The sequence below is a fragment of the Ceratina calcarata genome, unplaced genomic scaffold, assembly GCF_001652005.2.
Source record: "Ceratina calcarata isolate Rehan_Ccalc_2016 unplaced genomic scaffold, ASM165200v1 scaffold178.2, whole genome shotgun sequence".
In the NCBI taxonomy this organism is placed as follows: domain Eukaryota; kingdom Metazoa; phylum Arthropoda; class Insecta; order Hymenoptera; family Apidae; genus Ceratina; species Ceratina calcarata.
In genome coordinates, this window is record NW_017139212.1 from 1,009,085 (window position 1) to 1,029,031 (window position 19,947).

The following is a 19,947-nucleotide window of genomic DNA, read 5'->3' on the forward strand; positions in this document are numbered from 1 at the left end:
ATCGCTATCTCGGCTCGCGATCAATTATATTGTTACTATAATTGAATCGCAAGTTTCTCTCGTAGGAAAGCTAGTTCGGAATCGAGGAGCAGTTTTCTGTGATTCGTCGATGCAGCGAGCTGCACGCGATGGGACTCGCGTGAGCGAGAAAAAGCGGAAACGTCGCTTGGTATAAAACGAGTACGCAATATCGGGCGACGAAATCGAGGCGTGTCGCGCCGGGCATGCATCATCGACGTCAATCAGAGAACGGCGCGACGATCCCTGATCGAGTGTCGCCGCGCAGGTAGTCTGGTTAATTAACGAAACACGAGGCGTACGCTGCGTGGAAATCAATTTTTCTGTATCGGCCGACGTAATTGGAACGTTGTAGCAATTAAAATTAGCCGGACGGAGGCTTGTAAAAGAATCAGAGCGTTACAATACACTTTTTGTATGTAAGCTCGTTCGGCCGATCAGAAAATTGGACGCGTCATCGAAAGGAGAACGAATTCCGAGACCGAAGGATTAAAGTTCCGTTCTATTTATGCGCCGTCTGCGCGACAACGACGCGGACTCGATTAAACCGAGCTTTTAATCGCGAACACGATGACACGGAGCGTGTTGGCGCCGCGCGTATATGGCAGTCGAAGGTCCCGGAGCGCGAAAACGATTCTCGCGGAGAAAAAAGAAGAAGAAGGGAGACATGCGGAAGTGTGGAACCTTGGGGCGACCATTTCGGGACGTAGTCCTCGCGCCGAGCCGTATAAAGCCTCACCTGCCGCGCGTAATCCTGCCTAGAATTAGTTCTCGCCGAGATACGAGGGTCACGCATTTTTAAAAAAGGAACGATCGTTTCAGCCGCCTTCGCCTTTGCCGAGTCGAGTCAAGTACGTTTACGTTTCGAAAAATGCAAATGCAGCTTCGCTCTAAGCCCTCGCGGATTAAACTGCCGATGTCTGACGAGGGACCTAGTTACCCTTCTAGTTAGCCGACTAAATAACTCGTATAGAATCGAGCTCCGATCCCATCGATCGGCCCGGTCTCGCGCTATACGAAGATGACGCGGAAGATAGGGGGTCACCGTTGACGAGAGACGCGTCAAGGAATTCTAAAGGCCCCGGGATCGTGTTCCGGGTTGAAAATAATCGAGGCGCACGGTCGCACGAACTTTCGACCTGCGGCGTATGCGCGTTCTCGCCGAAAGGGGAACGAGAAAAAAGGAGTGCGAACCGGCGACTATGCATACCGGCCGGCCGTGCCGGAAGCGGTGGATCTCCTTCTGCTAAATGTCGTACAACGCGAAGAGAGCTCCTTTCATCTTTTATCTCTGAAACGACATCTGCGACTTACTATTCCTCCGGCCGTTAAAACATTCGAAGACACGCGTACCCGCGTCGAACGCGGAAGTCGATTGCGTAACGCGGGATTAGGATTTGCATGCCATTGTGCAACGGAAATTAATTGAGGTGTAACTCGAAATGAGATTTCTGTAACACCGCGTCGGTAGCTTTCATCGAGAGACAGATTGCAAAATTGGACTGGTAATCTGAGAAACTGCAAATCGACTCGGTCTAGTTTTCCTCTCACATTCCGCGCCGCATAAGTCTTCCTCGTTCTTCGTTCTCGCCTCGCGCGTCGCCGAACCACGCATCCCGCCACGTCGCAGTCCGCTCTGCCTAATTAATATTACGCAATTGAATCTCTCCTTCGCGTTCCTCAAGCGTCACCGCGTTTAGAATCGCCCGTTCAAAGAATCTCTGTCGAAGTAATAATTGTGGTCCATCGATAACGAGGCTCTCGATCCTCTCGTTTCTCACGGTTCTCCGTAGCATTTATCATTCCACGCGTACTTACACCCTTAACCGTGAAGCAATATGTTACTGATGGAATTGGATTAAAAAGAAATCGCGTCGCGGCTGCTACGCGCCGGTCTAATTAACATACTACCGAACGAGCCGAGGGAGACCGATTTAATATCTTCTTCCCAGCCGCGCAGCGCAGGTGACACGACACGAGGTAGACCGGTCCCCGGTCTCACTCGTCTTCTCGTATCGCTACGCCGCGAATAACAAATCAACGAGCACAGTAAAAACGTCAATGGCTGTCTGCCTCGCGATACTTACACGGGCCCGACCAACTGGGCCTGTTTTCAAACGAGTTTTTCTACCCGAAGCTCGCTCGGTGCACTTGCCTCCACGATTTTGTCAATCCTTTTGGTCCACCTCTGCCACTGTGTACGCAGGAACTGCTTTAAACGCAACACGGAACTCTTAACAGTTTTCTAATCCTTAAACACTCTTGGACCTTTGAACTACCTCGAATTTCCTTGTTAATTCGTCGAACGGTAAATAATTCGCAATTTCGCTGCGACGGGACAAATTGGCGATTCGTTGGTCACGATCCGTAAAAGCAGTGCTAACGAGCGAGTTTATCGTAAAAATTTTTATGGAACGCGCGAGCCATCGTTCGAAAGATTTATGCTTCTTCGGCGAAGGCTGCGAATTTTGTAACGCAAAATCAGGAACGCAGTTCACGTTTGAAAAACGAGTCAGTTTCGATCGTTTGCGTTTATACATTAATTCGTACACGCATCCACAATAATAGTCACTCGATATTAATTGCAAGCTTCTACCGGTGCAGCTTAGAGAGTGAAAGGATTAGAATGAAAATATCGCCGGTTCTTCTGTTGGAGAGAATTCAGCAAGTACCATTTCGCAACCGGTCCGGATATTTCGGAAGTGACCTTCGCTTCCAGTTCACAACCGGTCGGCTTCGCGTCGTCGCGAGATACGCCTTAAACCATATAGGGATCGGTCACGGTGGCGCTAATAGGAAGTGTATCCTTGCCGGGTTGATCCGCTCGCGGCCTCCGCCGAGTTGACCGATTCCGATGAAAAAGAATTCTGCCATCTAAGGGAGTCCTAAGGACCGCGTTGCTCTCCGCGTCCTCCAAAACTGTACGAGGGAATCGGCCGCTCTTAAAATTAGTCACGCCGAACGAAGGACTCGCTTAAACTCGTTTATCACCGTTTTTTTTACCTTAACGATCGTTCCCAATCTTTTGGGGGAAACTGTTCGAACGAATCCGTCTGAGGAGACTCTATTTATTTCTGTCGGGGAGGATCGGGATAAAAAGTTTTAGCGAGTGGTGTCGCGGCGTGTTACACGAGCAGTCAACGAAGCGCTCTTTAACGAGTCGAAAAAATGACTGGCACATAAATTCATGCTGCGGTTTACATACCTGGTAGCTAAAAGTCACACCGAAAGGCATTAAACCCAGGAGCGCGCGCGCGCGCGCGCGAGCGTCGGATACTGTGTCGTAACTGTCTTTTCTCCTGTACAGTAGAATTTGATTAAAAATTAAAAAGCGATGCCGCGCGTGGGCCTGAGTCGATCTGATTACACGGGTAATTGGATTAAATGAAACCGGGTACGTACGATCGAGCGAGAGGAAACTGTCAAGGTTTCGTACCGGAACTCGGCTCGTCCAACGACCTACGCGGAGAAACGTTTAGAAAAAGCACGTTTGTCGCATTAAAGCTCGCATCGGCCGGGCAAAAAAGTCGGTCGCGCTCATTACGCTGCGCCAAGTTACACGTATCCCGGCTATTAAGTGCCCCGCCGCGGCGCGGGTCGGCAAGAAGAAGCTGCACCGTCGTGAAACGCATCCGCGGAGCAAAAAAGAAAGAGGAGCAGGCCGCTTGTTCGCATTAGAGCCACGCGCTACGAGATCGGCAAAAAAACCGATCGCATTCAGAATTATCGTGTCACGAGATACCCTGTCACGGTGTCCCATAGGCAAAGAGACGGTTTTTCCGTCGGCTAACGATCGTGGCAAGAGGCAGAGGCAAGAGGACGGAGGGAAAAAAGAAATAGAAGAAAGAAGGCGGCTCTGGTTTCTTGCCATCGATGCCCTTCAATTACACGACCGAGTGTATTTTAAGAAACGAACGCAACGGCGGCACCCCTTTTCCCGGGAGCATGACTTTTCGCATTCCGCTCGATTAATGGATACCGACGCCGGGTACGGAGGGGGGGGGAGGGACGCCTCCTTGCTCGTACCGTTAAATCGAAATAAAAGCTGAGGACGAGGAAGGTTCGTCAGGAGCGATAATTGGCACTCGGTTTAAGGCCGTCGCTCGAGTGCCATTATGACCCTCTCCGTGCATCGCGACAAATGAGGCGAAACGCCCGGAACCCGGGCACCTTCTGCTCCTTTGGTGGGCCTCCGACTTTCGTCGCTCGTCGTTCCCGTCCTGAGAACCTTCTCGACGCAATTTAGTCTCGGAACTCGCGTGAGAAATTATGTTCACGTGCCAACGTCGCAGGGAGGTCGAATACCGAAGTAGAACGAGTCGGTGCGAGTCAGACAATGCTACGATATTAAAGTCGTTTAGGGGAAGTAGAGTAAGTCGTTATAGACTCGGCTTAGGATCTATGGATCGAAGTAACGCTTACTCCCTCGAATGCCGAACGGAACAGACATTGGCAACAGTTTTTATTCTCATTATACAATTGCAACTTCGATCTCTGGCGCGCGTCGTCGAGGCTAATGGTCGTTCGTCAGTTCGAAACGTGGGATTCCATGAAATCTCGTGGAGGCCTGACGACGATCGGAGGCAGCGATCCGTGGACCCAGTACCGATATTACGAACAGTTTTGCAGAGCATCAAGGCCGCCTCCTTATACCCGAGATCTTGTCTCTCACGATGACTCACGCCTAGGCTGGCTGCCATGTCGCCTCTCTTACTCTCTCCCTCTCTCGCTTTGCGAACCGCGAGAGAGCACCCGCGGAAAGAACGAAGAACGCGACCACGGATAAAATAGAGGCCGCGGGATAGAGAACCGGAGGAAGAGAGATGGAAAAAAGTGAGAGCGGTTCTCTCCGGCTGTACGTTTTAACATAGTTTATAGACACATCGTGCCTCGGTGCGGCACCACCGTGGATCCTGACGCGGGATAGATCGATTACTATGAAACGAGCCAGGAAGTCTCCGGGAATTGTCTCTACTTCGTTGAAACTCCTTTGAAGATCGAAGATATTTTTCATCTATGGGAAAAATCGTGCGGCATAAAGAGACCAATTGAACTGATGATCACTCGATCCAAAGGAAACTTCTATCTGCCGCGCAGCGTGCCTCCGCTAATCCAATTTCCCGTCGAGCCATTTCCTCGTTAGAGATGCTATCAACGTCCAACTTGGTAAAAGCTAGATCCCGGAAACGCTCGCGATCCGAGTCGAAGAATCGAGTCTGGGGTGGAAAATCGTTGGGTATTACGTTGGTAGCCGGTTTCTAACGCTGGGAGTACGGCCTTGCAAATTGGTAGCCAGACAACCGGATGCAGGCATCGTCGTCGTCGCGTCGTGGGCAGCCTTGTCGCGACGGAAAACACCTGCGTTTCGACGGCCTAGACCAGGCGATCCTTTGCCTTCCGCGAATCGTTGCGAAACGAGAAGCATGCGATGCCTATTGTCGCCGGACTGGAACAGCCGGCTGAACGGCGTTAGAGGCTGGAACGTCGTCGAAGCTCTCTTGCTTCGATTCTTCCACTTTCAATTTCGCAGCCTCGTTTCCATGTAAATCGGTACAGGTGGGGGTGCGGTGAAGTCGTCGCGAGAAATAAAAGGGAACCGAGAATTGAAACTGGTTCCGACAACGTAATCTGTTAAACGGGTATCCGGTTTAAATTGAACCCCAGAGGATCCAATTCGTATGCGAGACCGCTGCCGCTCGTAACACATACCCGCTCGAAATTTCAACAAGAAAACTCCCTCAATTATCGAAACCAAATACGTGAAACGAAACAGGATTCCTCCTTTTCAGTTTCCATCGTGAAAGTTGTGAACGTCCTCGATCGGGAAAAAAACGCCGAAGGAGTCAAAGTTTGAAGGATAATATCTCCGCCCACGGGCCCCCTCGAGAACTCAATCTGCATTTCGATTAAGCTCCCAGCGCCCGGAGACACTCCTAATCGCGACTTTCACCTTTCCGCGTAATCGCGAATCTAGACGAGATCACCGAGAGCGGCCTTGTTTAAAACAAACGCGATTACTAAATAAATCCTACTCCAATTTTCCATCAGGAAGCAACTCGCAGTACCGCTGATTAACATCGGTAAGATTTGCGTCGGGAAAGTTCCGCGGTTTGTCAGTGACAGGCGGTTCGTGGCTTAGGAATCGAAGGAGCGATGTTAGCCGAGCTTTTATGGTTCGCGCGTTATACTTCTACGGGCTATGAGGTGACGTTGCTTTTTACCTTTGCCATTGTCTCGCAATTATCTGGACCATTAGTAGGAACAATGGACTACGTTACACGTTTAGCGAGCGCACGAGATTCGCGAGTCGAAGCGTGCCTTGCTCAACTTCCTATAAATCCAGAAATCTAATTGATATTAGGAGACACGACGACCCTGGGTATTTCATCCCGCGAAATAGGTTTCCCTGAACGATTTTCATTTTCCTAAGTGAAATTTATGTGGGTACGCATTGGGGTGCGCCGTTACGATGTTCGACACCACCCGTGGTGAGAGGTGGCCGCTAAAAACGCGACGCCGCGAGGACAGAGAACGAGGGGCGATGGGGACAAAAAGTGGTCGTTCCCTAAAAAGACGTGTACACCGATGCAATTGATGGTACAGAGAAAAATTGTGGCGAACGGACGGTCTCGTTAAGGATTCGGCATCGAAATTGCTCAATTTGCCTCAATGGCAACCCATTTCAGCTTTTTTTCGAGTATTAACGTCCAAAGACTTCGCCGCGTAAGAAGTTGTTTGCGGTTTGATTGAGCTACTTCTGCTTAACGATCGTTTCAATTATAAAAAACGTCGTTCGATATTGAATTAAGAGAAATGTGAAAATCGCCGAAATAAAGCATTACAGAATGTATGTAAAAGGAGACGTTCTTCTCGTCTAATGAAAAATCGGATTATTTTATACGTGCCGGCAAGAATTGCCGATGTAACAGTCTATCTGCATTCTATACGATCGGTACCTCAGATCGCGATAGATCTGATGAAGAGAATCGATTTTGATTTCACTTCCAATCACTAGAAGCGTATCCATCTCATTCTCTTGTGGATCGGTAATGCTGGGAACGGTAAAACAATTGGTCGTTGATAAATTGTTAACCGCTTTATACGATTAAACCTTTCACTTTGTGGCTGCTATACCGGCACGGGAATTAACACTGATTCGAGCGTCCTCTATTCACGAATAGTATTTATTTAAATTTAAACTTTAACGAAACAGCATCGAAGAACAAGAGGGTTTCGCACAGGATCGTTTGCAACCCCTGAATTCGTGAACTCACCCCTTCGGAATTTATCGATCATCGCGCAAGATTATTTGAGTGATCAATTAAGGATTAAAAGAAAAAGCAGATTAATTTTAAGAATCCTTTTAATATATTATAAAAATAAATACATACGCGCAATTTGTATATACGTATGTATGTATGTATGTATGTATGTATGTACAGTAATTTTTGGCACGTCCGCGAAGCGTTTGTTTTCGCAACTCCTCACGAATGGATGAAGACACGATAAAGAAGAGGGGATAGGAGCCGCGAGAGGATGTTTAATTCTTCATTTACGTTTGCGGAAATATTTTGTCGAACGGCACGCGGCTAAACACGTCGTTACTAAGTTTCGTGAATACGAGACCGAACGTTTCCTCATACGGTGCTTGAAGCTCCTTGAACAGCAGGTCAGAGTTCTCGTTTATGAAGCGGTTCATTTGCTCGCCTGTAAAAAGAGTTGATCGATACACAGCACTGGGAGATGAATTAAATATTAGATCATTTATAAATGACAGTTGACGTCTTCACGATGCACACGACGAAGTGGTAATCGACGCAAGTGGTTTGTATTCAGATCTGCGATCGTGACTAATTTTCTAAACGGTCAACGTCACGGAGAGGTGATCATCATCGCACGCGCTGCATTATCCTTCTCGAGCGATTCGATGACCTCGTCCGATAACGATCGTCATAATTCTTTTCCGCGAGCGGAATAACGATCGTCCATATCTGAGGTCTTTACGGGAAATCGAGGGTCCCTCGTAAATAACGAAACTAATCAACCGCGTTTACATAATTCTAAGGTACGAGCAGATGCTCTTCGTCCGGAATAAAAATTTGACAATTACCCAGAATACTATCGCCGTCGAAGAGATTCTCGAATCGTAGCGTCACTCGCGAAGGATTGAACTTCACCACGTACTTCTTGATCCTCAAATACGTTTCCCCGTTCTTCTGATATTTCTCGCAGTATATGTCATTGTGAGACTTCAGTTCGTCTGCGAAGTAGATACTTGAATAACATTTTACTGACAAAAAATTTATGATACCGAAACAAAACGATCGTAAATATGCTTACACATGGTAATGTTGGACTTTCCGGACCCTCTGACCGGTAGAAGCAACACTTTTCCATCGATTTTGTAATCAGCGACGAAGTCCACCTGCGGATTGAACGAATCCGACGACAGGAGACATTTATCCCAGTCGATACTGAAAAAAAAACGAGTAATTTTTTCTGCTGCATTCACAGTATTCACACCTTGGACTTAATTTAACTTAATTATCAGTATTTTAATTTCGTCGCGCGAGCTTGTTTTATAACATAATGACGGCATTAGACTTTTATTTTTTACGGATCATCGCGTTGCCTCGTTTAATACTCTTCTCTCTTATAAATGAAATCTCTACGCTGTCCTTTCGTAGACGATTACGCAAGCGGCAAACTGTTACTTTTATAGGAATAGTTTTATTTACGACCAGTGTTTGTAATCCGGTAAACCACCGACTCGCACGACGTTAAATTGAATCTCAGGGCTTTAAATTAAAAAGTCTCGGCTCGACTTACTGGTAATTTTTAACCTCGAGATTCTTCGTCAGCCCGTGCAACTTAATATTCCGGTACTCCTGTTTCAAAGTAACCGATCCTTGGGAATTGCCGATCTTCACGCTGTCCACGGCCAACGGTTCGATCGGTAGAATCTTGAAGCTCTTCAAGCCTGTAACATTATTAATTTTCCTTCACGACGGTGAACACTCGACCAGAGGTCAAAACATACAACGATCATCAACTTGAGCAATGCGGTTACGTAAAAGTTCTTCCTGTTGAAATCTCTCGATTCATTTTCCAAACTAAAATAGCGAAAGATTCTGCAACAGGAAACGGGCGACAGCTTCGATAGCCGGGAAACAACGTTCAGACGGACAGACGAATTTTTGTCGTAACTCTCGCGAGAGCGAAGGGAGTCTCGACGGGAGTCAAGGAGAACCTCTGCGAATTGGCTAGAGTCATTATGGAGAGAGAAACCGATCCTAGTTTTCGAGGAAATCGCGGCCTGCGCTGCACCGGTGAAATCCATCGGGTCGACGCACGCGATTTTGAAAACAGGAAACGGGCAGAAGGGGAGATTTTCGAGATCTCTTAGTAAAATTAACAGTACTCTACTAATGACAAAACTCCTTACGTTTCTTTAAGACATTTCTGTTAATATCGTGATGTCTTTAAAAAAATTGATTGCTCAATTACTGAAATTCCTCGATGAAGATAACAACGATCGGTCAGGTGAAATAAGTTATGTAACTGTAATTGGGTACGTAATGGCGTCAAGTTAATGCATAAGTCTCACGTAATAATGGTAATTCGACTGACTAGCCGGTTTAGCGAGGGGTAATACCTTTACTTACAATATTAATAATCGCGTCGAATAAAATGTATTGGATAAACAAATTTTTGCATTATAAATTAAATAGAAAGGAGCATGAAAGCAAGTGCACACTGATCATTAATAGTGCAACTAGTTCCTGTGCGAACCCAATAAAACTGAGGTTTCAATTAAAAGAATGCAGTTTCTTACCGCCAGCTAAAGAGACGACAGCATCCTTGACGGCCTCAGCGACACACTTGTAATACTGATCGTCCGGTAGAGATCTCGGGCATATCCTCCAGTTATTTGCTGTAAAAGAGAAACAAGGAAAGGTTAAAAAAAATGTTACACCCAGCGGTTGCGTAACCGGTTACCGCGGTGCAGTGGATTCAATAAAGCGCAGCACCGCACCGGTTACACCGAAGCTCGGAATTGACTTTCTCTTTCAGACCCAGTGTCCCCGTGCTCTCTAATGACTTTTCGATCCATATGAAATCGCAGTTTCATTGATCCACAGAGATTTTCATATCATCGATCAAAGCGGTTCGATTTCGTTTCTTAAACCAGACGGTGCAAAGTCATATTTGTTGAAATAAAAATCGGTACACGCTCAGTCGATTTGAGTTCGTCGGCTCGTACGAAATTTTAAATGTTATTGAACGAAGGCTGACCGATGCTACTTACGCAGATCGACGGCGGTGGCCGTGGCCAAAATCACCGCGGCGAAAAACGAAACCAAGGATAATTTTCCCATGTTTCACCAAGCCGGTCCTCGTTTGTCCTCGTTCGAAGAAAATTCCTTCGAGCAGCTGAATGTGAACTGAAAGAAACAGTCATTGATGCAGTGTATTTAAGCGGCAGGATCGATCGCCCCACCATACGGTTCGAGCCCCGGCCAAGGGACGCGTGTGTCTCTTCTCTCGCGAGATTATGCAAAATTAATGAAAAAGAAGACGGACTCTCTCGAATGATACGAAGATGCGAGACGATGATTTACCGTTTTGGACGGTAAGATCTAAATCATTCTTCCACATTTTCCCTCGCATTTCCCTCAGATTTCTTATTCTAACTCCAGTGGATAATTTGATGATTCTTTATACGAGTATAAATTATCAATTATCATAGGAATCATCTCATAAATGAATTGATCTTCGTAATTTCTTCGTATTTTCCTCGATCTTTCCTCGATTCCGAGAATGACGCATCATTTCGCACCTTTTTGCTCTCGTTGAACACTCATTTTGTTCCCCATTGATTTATACTCTGTGAAATACATTTACTTGTATTTTGCACCTATGTATAAAATGTTTTGTCAGTTAAAATATCGCGATGATACGTCAGGAGCGAATCTGCATAAATAACAGCCCTGAAAAAAATTTGACTCATTTGTTTTGACGCTGCTCTCTGACTCGATTATTTGTACAAATTCTCTTCTGATTTAAGTTCTTTCTTAAGAATAACATTTTTTTTTAAATCCACTATGACGCCAGTTAAGAAAAAAATTTTCGATATATTGTTCGATCTTTCGATTTACGCACGAGTTTCTTTCTATCGCTGCTTACGTGTCAGGCGAATAACCAAATTTTCCTTTCATTTACATTTTAAATAACGAACACGATGAAAAGTTGTCACCGAAGTAGTCGGAACTGTTCGAGGTGAACAGCATCCATTTAAGGGAAGGGCTGCTAACATATAAATCTTATCTCTTTTAACATTCTAATCTTATCTTCCACGGTGAGCAATGACTGTACGCAGCTATTTAAGTATACAAAGAGAAAGAACTGCTCTATAATAGGTGAAGCACCGGAGAAACCATTGCCATTTTCAGTATCGCGAACAGAGAATTTTCTCTCCGAGCGATTACATACCATACTCGTCGGATAACTCGTTACCTCGTCGTTGATGAATTATACCTTTTCGAACTTTATCTCTTTTTTACGACTCCGCCAAAATTTGCCGACATTGAGCGGAGCCAAGACCCAAATCGGCTCGACTATGAACGAAAGCGAGAGTTCCGATACCGGACGGATCGCCGGTGACCGTCACCGCGGCCACACGAAATGATCGGTGGATCGTGGGCCTTGATACGGTACGATGTGAACGGTCGATTAAATATGCACACGACTTTCTCGAAGATGGCTAAGGTCACCCGTTCACGGTCATCTAGGGTCGTTTCGAGGTTCACTGATCTCGAAAACTGGAGAACATACACACGCCTCTGGGATTCTAGAATTAATACATTATTAAACGAGTTAAGATTCGATTGTCGACGACTGTGGATGTCGAAACCGATACTTATAATCCGAAAGCAACGCATGTTGTAATCGGTCAATTCTAAAATGTTTTATACTATTTTCTGATCGATTTAAAATTCTATTTTTTCGATTTGACTTATCGATTCGAGGAAACGAATGACAACTTCGATTACGCCATTTTCTTTAAGTTTGTAATAGAATACCGGTCACGAAGTGGTCTCGAGAGTGAGTAATTCTTGTAATTAAAGTGGCGGGACTAGGAAAAGGTTGTCTAAGAAAAACATTAGGAAAACAAACAGAGGAAATATACATATCGCGCATTAGTTACGATGCAAAGTTTTATAACGCTCACCGCGATATGCAAATAACGAGAGAGGCTGACCGATTCGCGGATTTGAAATTCAAAGGATGATTCATTATTCTTTATCAAAATGATCGTAAATCTTTATGCAGATTCTTTTATCGTTCACTGATTATTATCTTCGAATTATTTCCGAGATAGTTTAAGACACGACGAGGTTGCAGTGACGCAATTCTAATTTCATTTGAAATTGTAATGAACATAGTTGGATTACGTTAGGTCAGATACGTTTTAATCTTTGTAACATTCCATTAAAAATCCGCGTCTTTTGTATCCTGCGACCAATTTGCATTTAAATGTCCGCGGTGAATTGAGCACTCACGAAATTGAACTCGCTCGTTGAATAACAAAATAGACACGAGAATCTGACTAACGATAAAGAAATAATGATCGTAAATTGATCTACACGGAAGCTTCGACGGTACAGTTAGATTGAGTCATCGAAGATCATTTACGCACGTACATCGAACGAGTAGATGATAGCGATTTATAAGAAAACAAAGGGGAATGAATAAAACGTGATTTTATTTATTCTTGTACCAGCATACAAATATGTGAAATATCAAGGCAATCGTTTTTGATATTTGAGCGCTAAGCTGCTTAGCGGAGCTCTAATTTTAGTGATTCCGAGATCGACGGCGTGGCCGGTCAAGGGACAGGCCTGACATCGTTTTTTCTTTTGATTAACATTGAAATCGCTCTTCTCCTGGCGAACTATGTACCTCGGAAAGTAATGCATTCGTTTCCATTGCGTAGTAACGCAAGCAGGCATCGTTACCACCAAGTTTTTCCTGTGCACACACCGTGCGGGTTCGGGAAACAGTCTATCGTTCAGCAAGTATTGTTCTAAAGAACCGGTGGACTTCGACGATCCCAAGGCTTGGCTGGACCCATGGGTGTCGAAATAATTCAGCTCACGGAATTTCTTCAATTCTCTCACTTCTCTCTCGGAAAGAATCTCGGTTTCCTTCGTAGGTTTATTCACCCGTGCGTTTTCCAAATCTCGATTCTCTCCGTCGAACGAAGTTTTCGAACGTGTTTGCCTGTCCCTCTCGGAATACTGACTCTCCGCGTTTTTACTCTTAGGTGCTAATTTCGAACTAGATTCAGTCTTCTTTACATCAGGTACAGAAGTCTTGGAGGTCAGCGTCTTCTTGATGACCTTAGGGTTCAGGGATACTTGAACTCCCTTGCTAGATTTTCTCTCCAGATTGCCAAGATTCGAATATTCTCCAGTCTCCGAGTTGTCTGGTACTGTTAAATGATTCGGTGATGATTGTTTCAATCGATACGTGTAATCATCTTCGCGATCGTCTCTCCTCGACATGAGCTCGTGGTAGTACCGCGATTTGTAACACGTCTCCGGGCAATCTCCCGTCCCGTAGTGTAAAAAGGAAACCTTGCTCTTGACATTTCGCAAAAATTGCGATCTGGGCGTGTAATCTATCTTCTTGACTCTCCTCAAAGTCTCGCAGCTGATAGGTGAAGTTAAAGCTGGCTTTTCGGAATTGTCTTCAATCACTATAGCAGGAACGGCAGTATGACTCTTGCATCTTTTGCAGGGCGAGTATTGTTTTCTTCGTACCCTAGCTGGCTTCGATTGAATCCTCTTGACCTCGGGATTGCAATAACATTCCTTCACAGCTGTTCTATGAACCAGCTGCGTGCAGCATTGATGCTCGTGACACTTTTTCGACGACGTTAGCACTCTCTTTGCATTAGGCATCGATGCGAGCGACTCGGAACTGTTACGAAAATGCTCAAAACCCAAAGCTCCACCAACCCCGCTCGAATCGTTCCTTAACTTCCATGATTGTACATTCGCTTTGGACGGTCTTTTCTCAGATTTCCTACAGCTCTCTCTGAGTATCCTGAAAACAATCGTGGTCGTTAAAGTTTATCTAGGAACGAATCATGCGGTACGAAAACTAGATACGTACAGATCTTGGGAATAGAATCTCTTGATCTCGTCTTTAACTCTCTTGGAATTCTCCTCCACTCGAGCCAATAAAATTTTACTTCGTCTACGTAAATTATCTATCCTTTCGTTCAGGCTGTCACCCATATGATTGATGATGCTCGAGAAAAAAATTGTTGAATCTCATCCGAGATCATTGAACACGCTTCTTGTCATCTCTGATTATTTTAATTATTAACATCGTCCGTTGAAAAATCGCTGCACAATGAATATTTATTCCTACTTTCTCGATCGAAGCTAGCCAAACGACGGTCAATCGTCCACTGTAAACAGAGACGCGGCCAGGTGTGCCACGATAACAACAACGATTTTTTCTTCGCAATTTATTTTTTTAATTACGTGTGGAAATTTCATTTTTTATGAAGCGTGTTTCTTACTATTGTACACGTGCGTTTCGCTCACGTTTAGAAAAAATTGTCTCAATTTTTTTAAACGTCCGGGCGAATGTCGTGAACAGCGGTTCAGTAGCAGCCATATTGTGGCAACAGTAGGACGCGGTGTGTGTTTTGCGAGGATGTATCGTCGCTGGAAGTATCGTTTAATTTAATTAACCGTGTCGTGTTCTCCGTTAACGCGTTAGTCAACCTGTGAATTACATGAGAAACATGAGACTGAAAACGTAATCCATCGTCGACTGGTTCACTCGATGCTCTTTGAGGAGCATTTTTAGGTTACATACGTTCTCGCATGCTTCCGGCCGCGCGTAAATATTATCACCGTATTCAACGATGGACTTCTCGGAGAACAATACGATTCAGTTCCCACACTTTTCGGAATTGACGTCGCGATCGAACGCGTCGAAATTCGCCAGCGATGATCACGGACAAGGGGACCAAACGGTTATTTACACAACCGCCGTTGGCCAAAATCAAGCCAAGCAGAATTTGCTGGTACGATTCACCGTTTTACCTTTATGTATTTCATATTGATGTTTTGATCGTTTTCTTTTCATAGATGAGTTCGGCAAATAAATGTTCAGCACCGATGCTGGCCTGGCCAGATCCGAATACTCTGATACAATTGTGTGAGAAGCAAGGCATTCGCACCATCAACATTCCTAATTACAGTCAGAACAATGCAATACTCAGTGTACAATCAAACAGTTTGCCTAGGATCATACCTAACATGTATCTCCAGTCGACCTCGCAGCATGAAAATACAAAGCAAGACATAGAGACAAGTACTGAAAATGAGAAACAAACTTCAACAATGGTAAAGAAATACTTCTTTACAATTAGATTTTTATAGTTTGTGAAAATATGAATTAAAGGGATTTGTTTAATAAGAGATTGTTATTCCAGCAAGATGCCCAAGCTCAACTTCAAAGTCAAAGTGCCATGACAGAATACTTCCAAAAATTGCAAGCCACCACTCTCCCACTAACGTTGCAGCAACTGATCAAGCTTCAATCGGAGCAGACAAAGAAAGACAAGACTGAAGAGGAGAAAGTGGAGCACATGCAGAACAGTATACTCAACATTCCCAGTATTCCTGTGTTCAGAAACACTCAGCTGCAAAATGGAAGCAACAGTTTCATGAACTCGGACCAGATGATGATTTCCATCAACCCGCACGACTTGAACTTACACATGGAGCAAGACCAAGAACAACAGCAACAAGAGAACGAGAATACCGCGCAAATGAAGATCGAGCAGCAAATACAAACGGACTCGCCAAAGACTGAGAAGAAGATGAAGTTCCGGGCGAAAACCGGGGAGATAAAGATCGCCCTCGCGATGGATGGCACGCCGGTCTACTGTTGCCCCGAGTGCAATTTGGCATCTACGGATAAGGCAGAGATCGACCAGCATGTACAAGCTCATATACAAGTACGTATCGAAGCGTTTGAGGGTCCTCGATTAAAAATAAGTACGATGACTCAATAGAACGTTTTACTTTACAGGAACGTAAATACCAATGTAAGGAATGCGGCGCGATGCTGAAACGGAAGGAGCATTTGGATCAACACATGCGCGGCCACTCGGACGAGAGGCCTTTCAAGTGTCCCGTGTGCCAAAAAGCGTTCAAGAGAAACGAGCATCTGACGAGGCATTACGTTATACACTCGGGGGACAAGAACTTCGCGTGTTCCGTGTGCCAGAAGGCGTTCTCCAGGAAAGATCATTTGAACAAGCATTTGCAAACGCACTTGGGTATTAAGAAAAGCAGGTCGAAGAAAGAGACGTTCTTCGTGGAGCAGAAGGAACCTTTGGAGAAGGCAACCGAGGTTCCCGCGATGCCTAAGGAGGAGACGAGTTTTGTCTTGAAGGAGGGCGCTTTTGTGAAGCAGGAGCCTAATAATTTTCTACAGTACATACAAAGTTTACATAAGGACCAGAATCTGATCCACACCTTCTCCTCGTTCAAAGAGCAGGCGACGAAAGAGATGAACGTGTTGCAGCAGCAGGCAGTGAACATGAACGAGATATTGCCGCAGAATAGAAGGTACTTAATGCCATCTTAGTCGTAAATAATTTCGTTTCGAAATCCAAAGCAATAAAGGCTGTTTACCGGGAAAGTGTCGCGGTTTAGCACAAGAAATAGAACAATTCGTTAGACGTTTAATAATTGAGATGATAGTCTAAAATTTCGATCGACATATTTTAATGGATACCAATAAGTTCATAGTCGAATTTCTGTAGGTAATAGAACAGGATTTAAAAAATTAAGACCCTGCGGGCCATTTTTTAAATTCGACATTGTCTGATTTTTACAAATGAGAAAACAAAAATTTAACGACGGCTTGTGCGCGGGCATGCGGCTTATTTTAAGTAAAATAGGATTAAAGAAAATTCTAGTCTACGATTACAGAATGGAGAGACAAATGTGAGTCGCTCGGGTCTCTTTATTACGAAAGACTAATTTTTCTTTTGCTCGAGTTCCATGCGCATATTTATGACGTTAAAACGGAGCTGAGTTTAGATGATAAATCTGCCATTATTAGCATAATTTTCTAAACGAGTAGCACGTAATAGAATACTGCCAATGAATCTTGGGTGAAAAAGATTTGTAGAATATAATGTATAGGAATACTATACAAATTTTACCTGACGGAGACTCAGTAGGTAGATTGTTTCAAACTCGATCTCTGATTCGTCCGCATACGTATTTAACACGTTAAATAAGCATGCACTGTTTATTTGACGTAACATTTACCTTAAGACTATTTTTTCCCCAATGCAACTTTGATGAATATATTTTTTATACGTATCGTTTTATTTTAGTATATTTAAGAGAACTTTCTTGAGCGAAAGCAATAGGTATTAGTTTTAGTTTCATGTCGTTTAATTGTGTATCATAATTTAAGGTGTGATTTTAGAGGGAAATGGATAATTTGCTCAGTTATTCAGGGTGATTTCACGTTCTTTTGCCAAAGAATATTCGATTAGGTGATATTCTCTACTGAACATTTTTTGATTTTTTATTTTACGTACAAGTAAATGTCCATTCCCTTACGATTCTTTTACTGATCTTTAATTATTTATTAATTACGATGGATATAATCTCGTCATTCACATTTCGTTGAAATAAGTTTTTGATAAAATCGTAACATTGCTCAAAACTGAAGCAGTAGACCATTGAACGGATTTTCATATTCTCTTAGAGTTCGTTCGATGATTGACCGTGGTTTACTGCTCAGGAACGCTCAGGATTCGTTAGAGCGAACGGCACTAAAGGAAAGGACTTGTACCCTATAATAATAGAACCAAAGAGTTTAAAAATGTTCGCGAAGATAGCAGTATGTCGTCTCTTCCTTAAAAGAACACTTCTTAATCTTGGAGAGTAGCAGTTCGAAAGGTGTCCTAAATGCTGATGGATTTCAAAGAAGATAAACTGAATCCACAGTAGAAAACTTGTCCATGGAATTGCATTTATCCTCCTGGTTTAAGAAAGGAGCTAAATTCTTTCCATTGAAGTTAAGTAGAGTATAAGACGAAATGGTCATTTTCGCAGACCTAATGTATAAGACGTATATTTTAACAAGGTGTTACTGGACGAGTGATTGTTATGTACAATTTCCAAAAGGAAAATAATTTGAATGATAAGAGGTAACGTATGTATTTTTCAAACCAAGATATTTTTGAATAAAATAAGTGTAAAATTAGGATAAGTTTTATTGCATATCTTGTAATACAAAAAATAGAGAGGTGTTCTTGTGATTAATAGACTGCGGGTTTCTATGCGAAATAGATTTTAAAGTATCATTTAGACATTTGTTTAGAGTATCATTTAGACATTCTTTACATCCTCTGGAAATTTTTCTATGAACGCATAAAATCCGCAGTCAAATAATTAGTGAACGCGTATCGTGGTGTTATTGCTGTAGATGATCCTTGCCAGTTTCGAATAGACTCCGTAAGTAATTCCTAAAAGCGATCCTAGCCAGTCGACGAAATGTCGGCTGAGCGTGACCGGAAACTGAAACCCGGTCCTCGGCGTGACGAACTCTACCTCGCGATCCTTTTCATTTTCCACCTCGTCCTCGAGCTCCAAAGGCTCGAGGCGATCCAATGGTTGGATATCGTTCGCCCAATCCTCGTTCGTTCCCAAATAAGTTCGTTGGGGCTGGAAGTTCGCCCCAGTATTCTTCCCGTTGTCTTTCGGTTGCATCCGAATCGACCAAATTGATTTAACCGGCTCCGCTTCTGGGGCAGCCTTGCTCGTATCCTTGGCCAAAATTTTCTCCACGTTGCTCGTGTTCTCCGGCTTTCGAAACACGAAGTCGTACGTGGCTCGCAATTTTCCTAGCAGCCTGTCCAGTGGTTTAGCTTCGTCGTTCGTTCCTTCGGGTTGAGAAACATTCGCTTCTCGTTGAACCGGAAACAGTCTCGTTATCTGTGGCTTCGATTGCACTCTCGTCATGGAGAGCTGAAAGTTCAACATTTTTCTAGACTTTTAAAGATATTCATTTAGCCAATTTTAGAAGAACAGATTTAATTTTAGTAAATGGCTCGATCAATTTCGCTAATTAGATTACTGTCCGGTTTAAAGGGATCGTTCATTGTTCAAAGTTCTATTGTGAACGGTAGGGATTCTTCAAAGAGATTATCCGGACGTTCAGATAAAACGTAAACGAAGTTTCTCATTCCGGCGCGAGGAAACGAAGGGGAAGAAATTCTCTTTGAACCACTGTGTGCCTCTATCATTACTTCAATCGAGCACCGAGTCCGGAAATGAAAATTCCTTGTCGAACTCAGTGAAACAATTGTTAGATTGTTCGACGAGCCAGAATTTACTCTTTTAATTGGCATAGCAAAAAAGGACGTTCCCTTTAAATTCAATCAATCTTTATTTCATTTCATTAAATTCTACTTTCCTGCTTATGAACGGTCATTTTATTAATTTGTCAGTAGAATACTCACGCAAAGGAGGCAATACACGACGAGCAGAAGCTTCATATCGTCGCGCGTTTCCTATCGATTTTGTTTCGTCCGCGGCGAAGTTACAACTGAAGGACTGATTGATTTCAAAATCCATTTATACCGACGTGCGATGCATCGGCGTAGCATCACGATCCGTCTAATTCCGTCGCTATCGTCTCCCTGACCCTCCCACACACGCCTTTGCCTTCTGGACACCATTGATACATCATTGCCCAACGGTAATCGCTATTCGGAGCACGTAATTCGTGGGCTAGGCTGGACGAGCAATAAACAATATCTTGGGTCAAGGTGCGTTGCAAAAGTTCGCGAGGGTGCTCAGAGGTGAC

The 19,947-nt window shown here is 44.1% G+C and overlaps 4 protein-coding genes across 4 annotated transcripts; 1 reads left to right on the forward strand and 3 right to left on the reverse strand.

The window, feature by feature from the left end:
- Positions 1-7,494: 7,494 nt before the first annotated feature.
- On the reverse strand, positions 7,495-10,473 carry JHBP-1 (take-out-like carrier protein). Its single transcript, XM_018037790.2, has 6 exons — positions 10,328-10,473; positions 9,854-9,952; positions 8,848-8,998; positions 8,359-8,492; positions 8,129-8,278; positions 7,495-7,725 (listed from the first exon to the last, which is right to left on the reverse strand). The coding sequence occupies exons 1-6, from the start codon at positions 10,395-10,397 to the stop codon at positions 7,571-7,573; spliced, it is 759 nt and encodes a 252-aa protein (XP_017893279.1). The 5' UTR covers positions 10,398-10,473; the 3' UTR covers positions 7,495-7,570.
- A 2,293-nt stretch (positions 10,474-12,766) lies between these two features.
- On the reverse strand, positions 12,767-14,520 carry LOC108632913 (uncharacterized). The gene is made up of 2 exons (XM_018037789.2): positions 14,200-14,520; positions 12,767-14,130 (listed from the first exon to the last, which is right to left on the reverse strand). Exons 1-2 carry the CDS (start codon positions 14,322-14,324, stop codon positions 12,822-12,824), a joined length of 1,434 nt encoding a protein of 477 aa, XP_017893278.1. The 5' UTR covers positions 14,325-14,520; the 3' UTR covers positions 12,767-12,821.
- A 173-nt stretch (positions 14,521-14,693) lies between these two features.
- LOC108632912 (zinc finger protein 37) lies at positions 14,694-18,228 on the forward strand. The gene is made up of 5 exons (XM_018037788.2): positions 14,694-15,127; positions 15,192-15,449; positions 15,539-16,066; positions 16,141-16,682; positions 17,842-18,228. The coding sequence occupies exons 1-5, from the start codon at positions 14,966-14,968 to the stop codon at positions 17,933-17,935; spliced, it is 1,584 nt and encodes a 527-aa protein (XP_017893277.1). The 5' UTR covers positions 14,694-14,965; the 3' UTR covers positions 17,936-18,228.
- A 106-nt stretch (positions 18,229-18,334) lies between these two features.
- LOC108632865 (uncharacterized) lies at positions 18,335-19,944 on the reverse strand. Its single transcript, XM_018037700.2, has 2 exons — positions 19,601-19,944; positions 18,335-19,106 (listed from the first exon to the last, which is right to left on the reverse strand). Exons 1-2 carry the CDS (start codon positions 19,634-19,636, stop codon positions 18,531-18,533), a joined length of 612 nt encoding a protein of 203 aa, XP_017893189.1. The 5' UTR covers positions 19,637-19,944; the 3' UTR covers positions 18,335-18,530.
- Between the last annotated feature and the right edge of the window lie 3 nt (positions 19,945-19,947).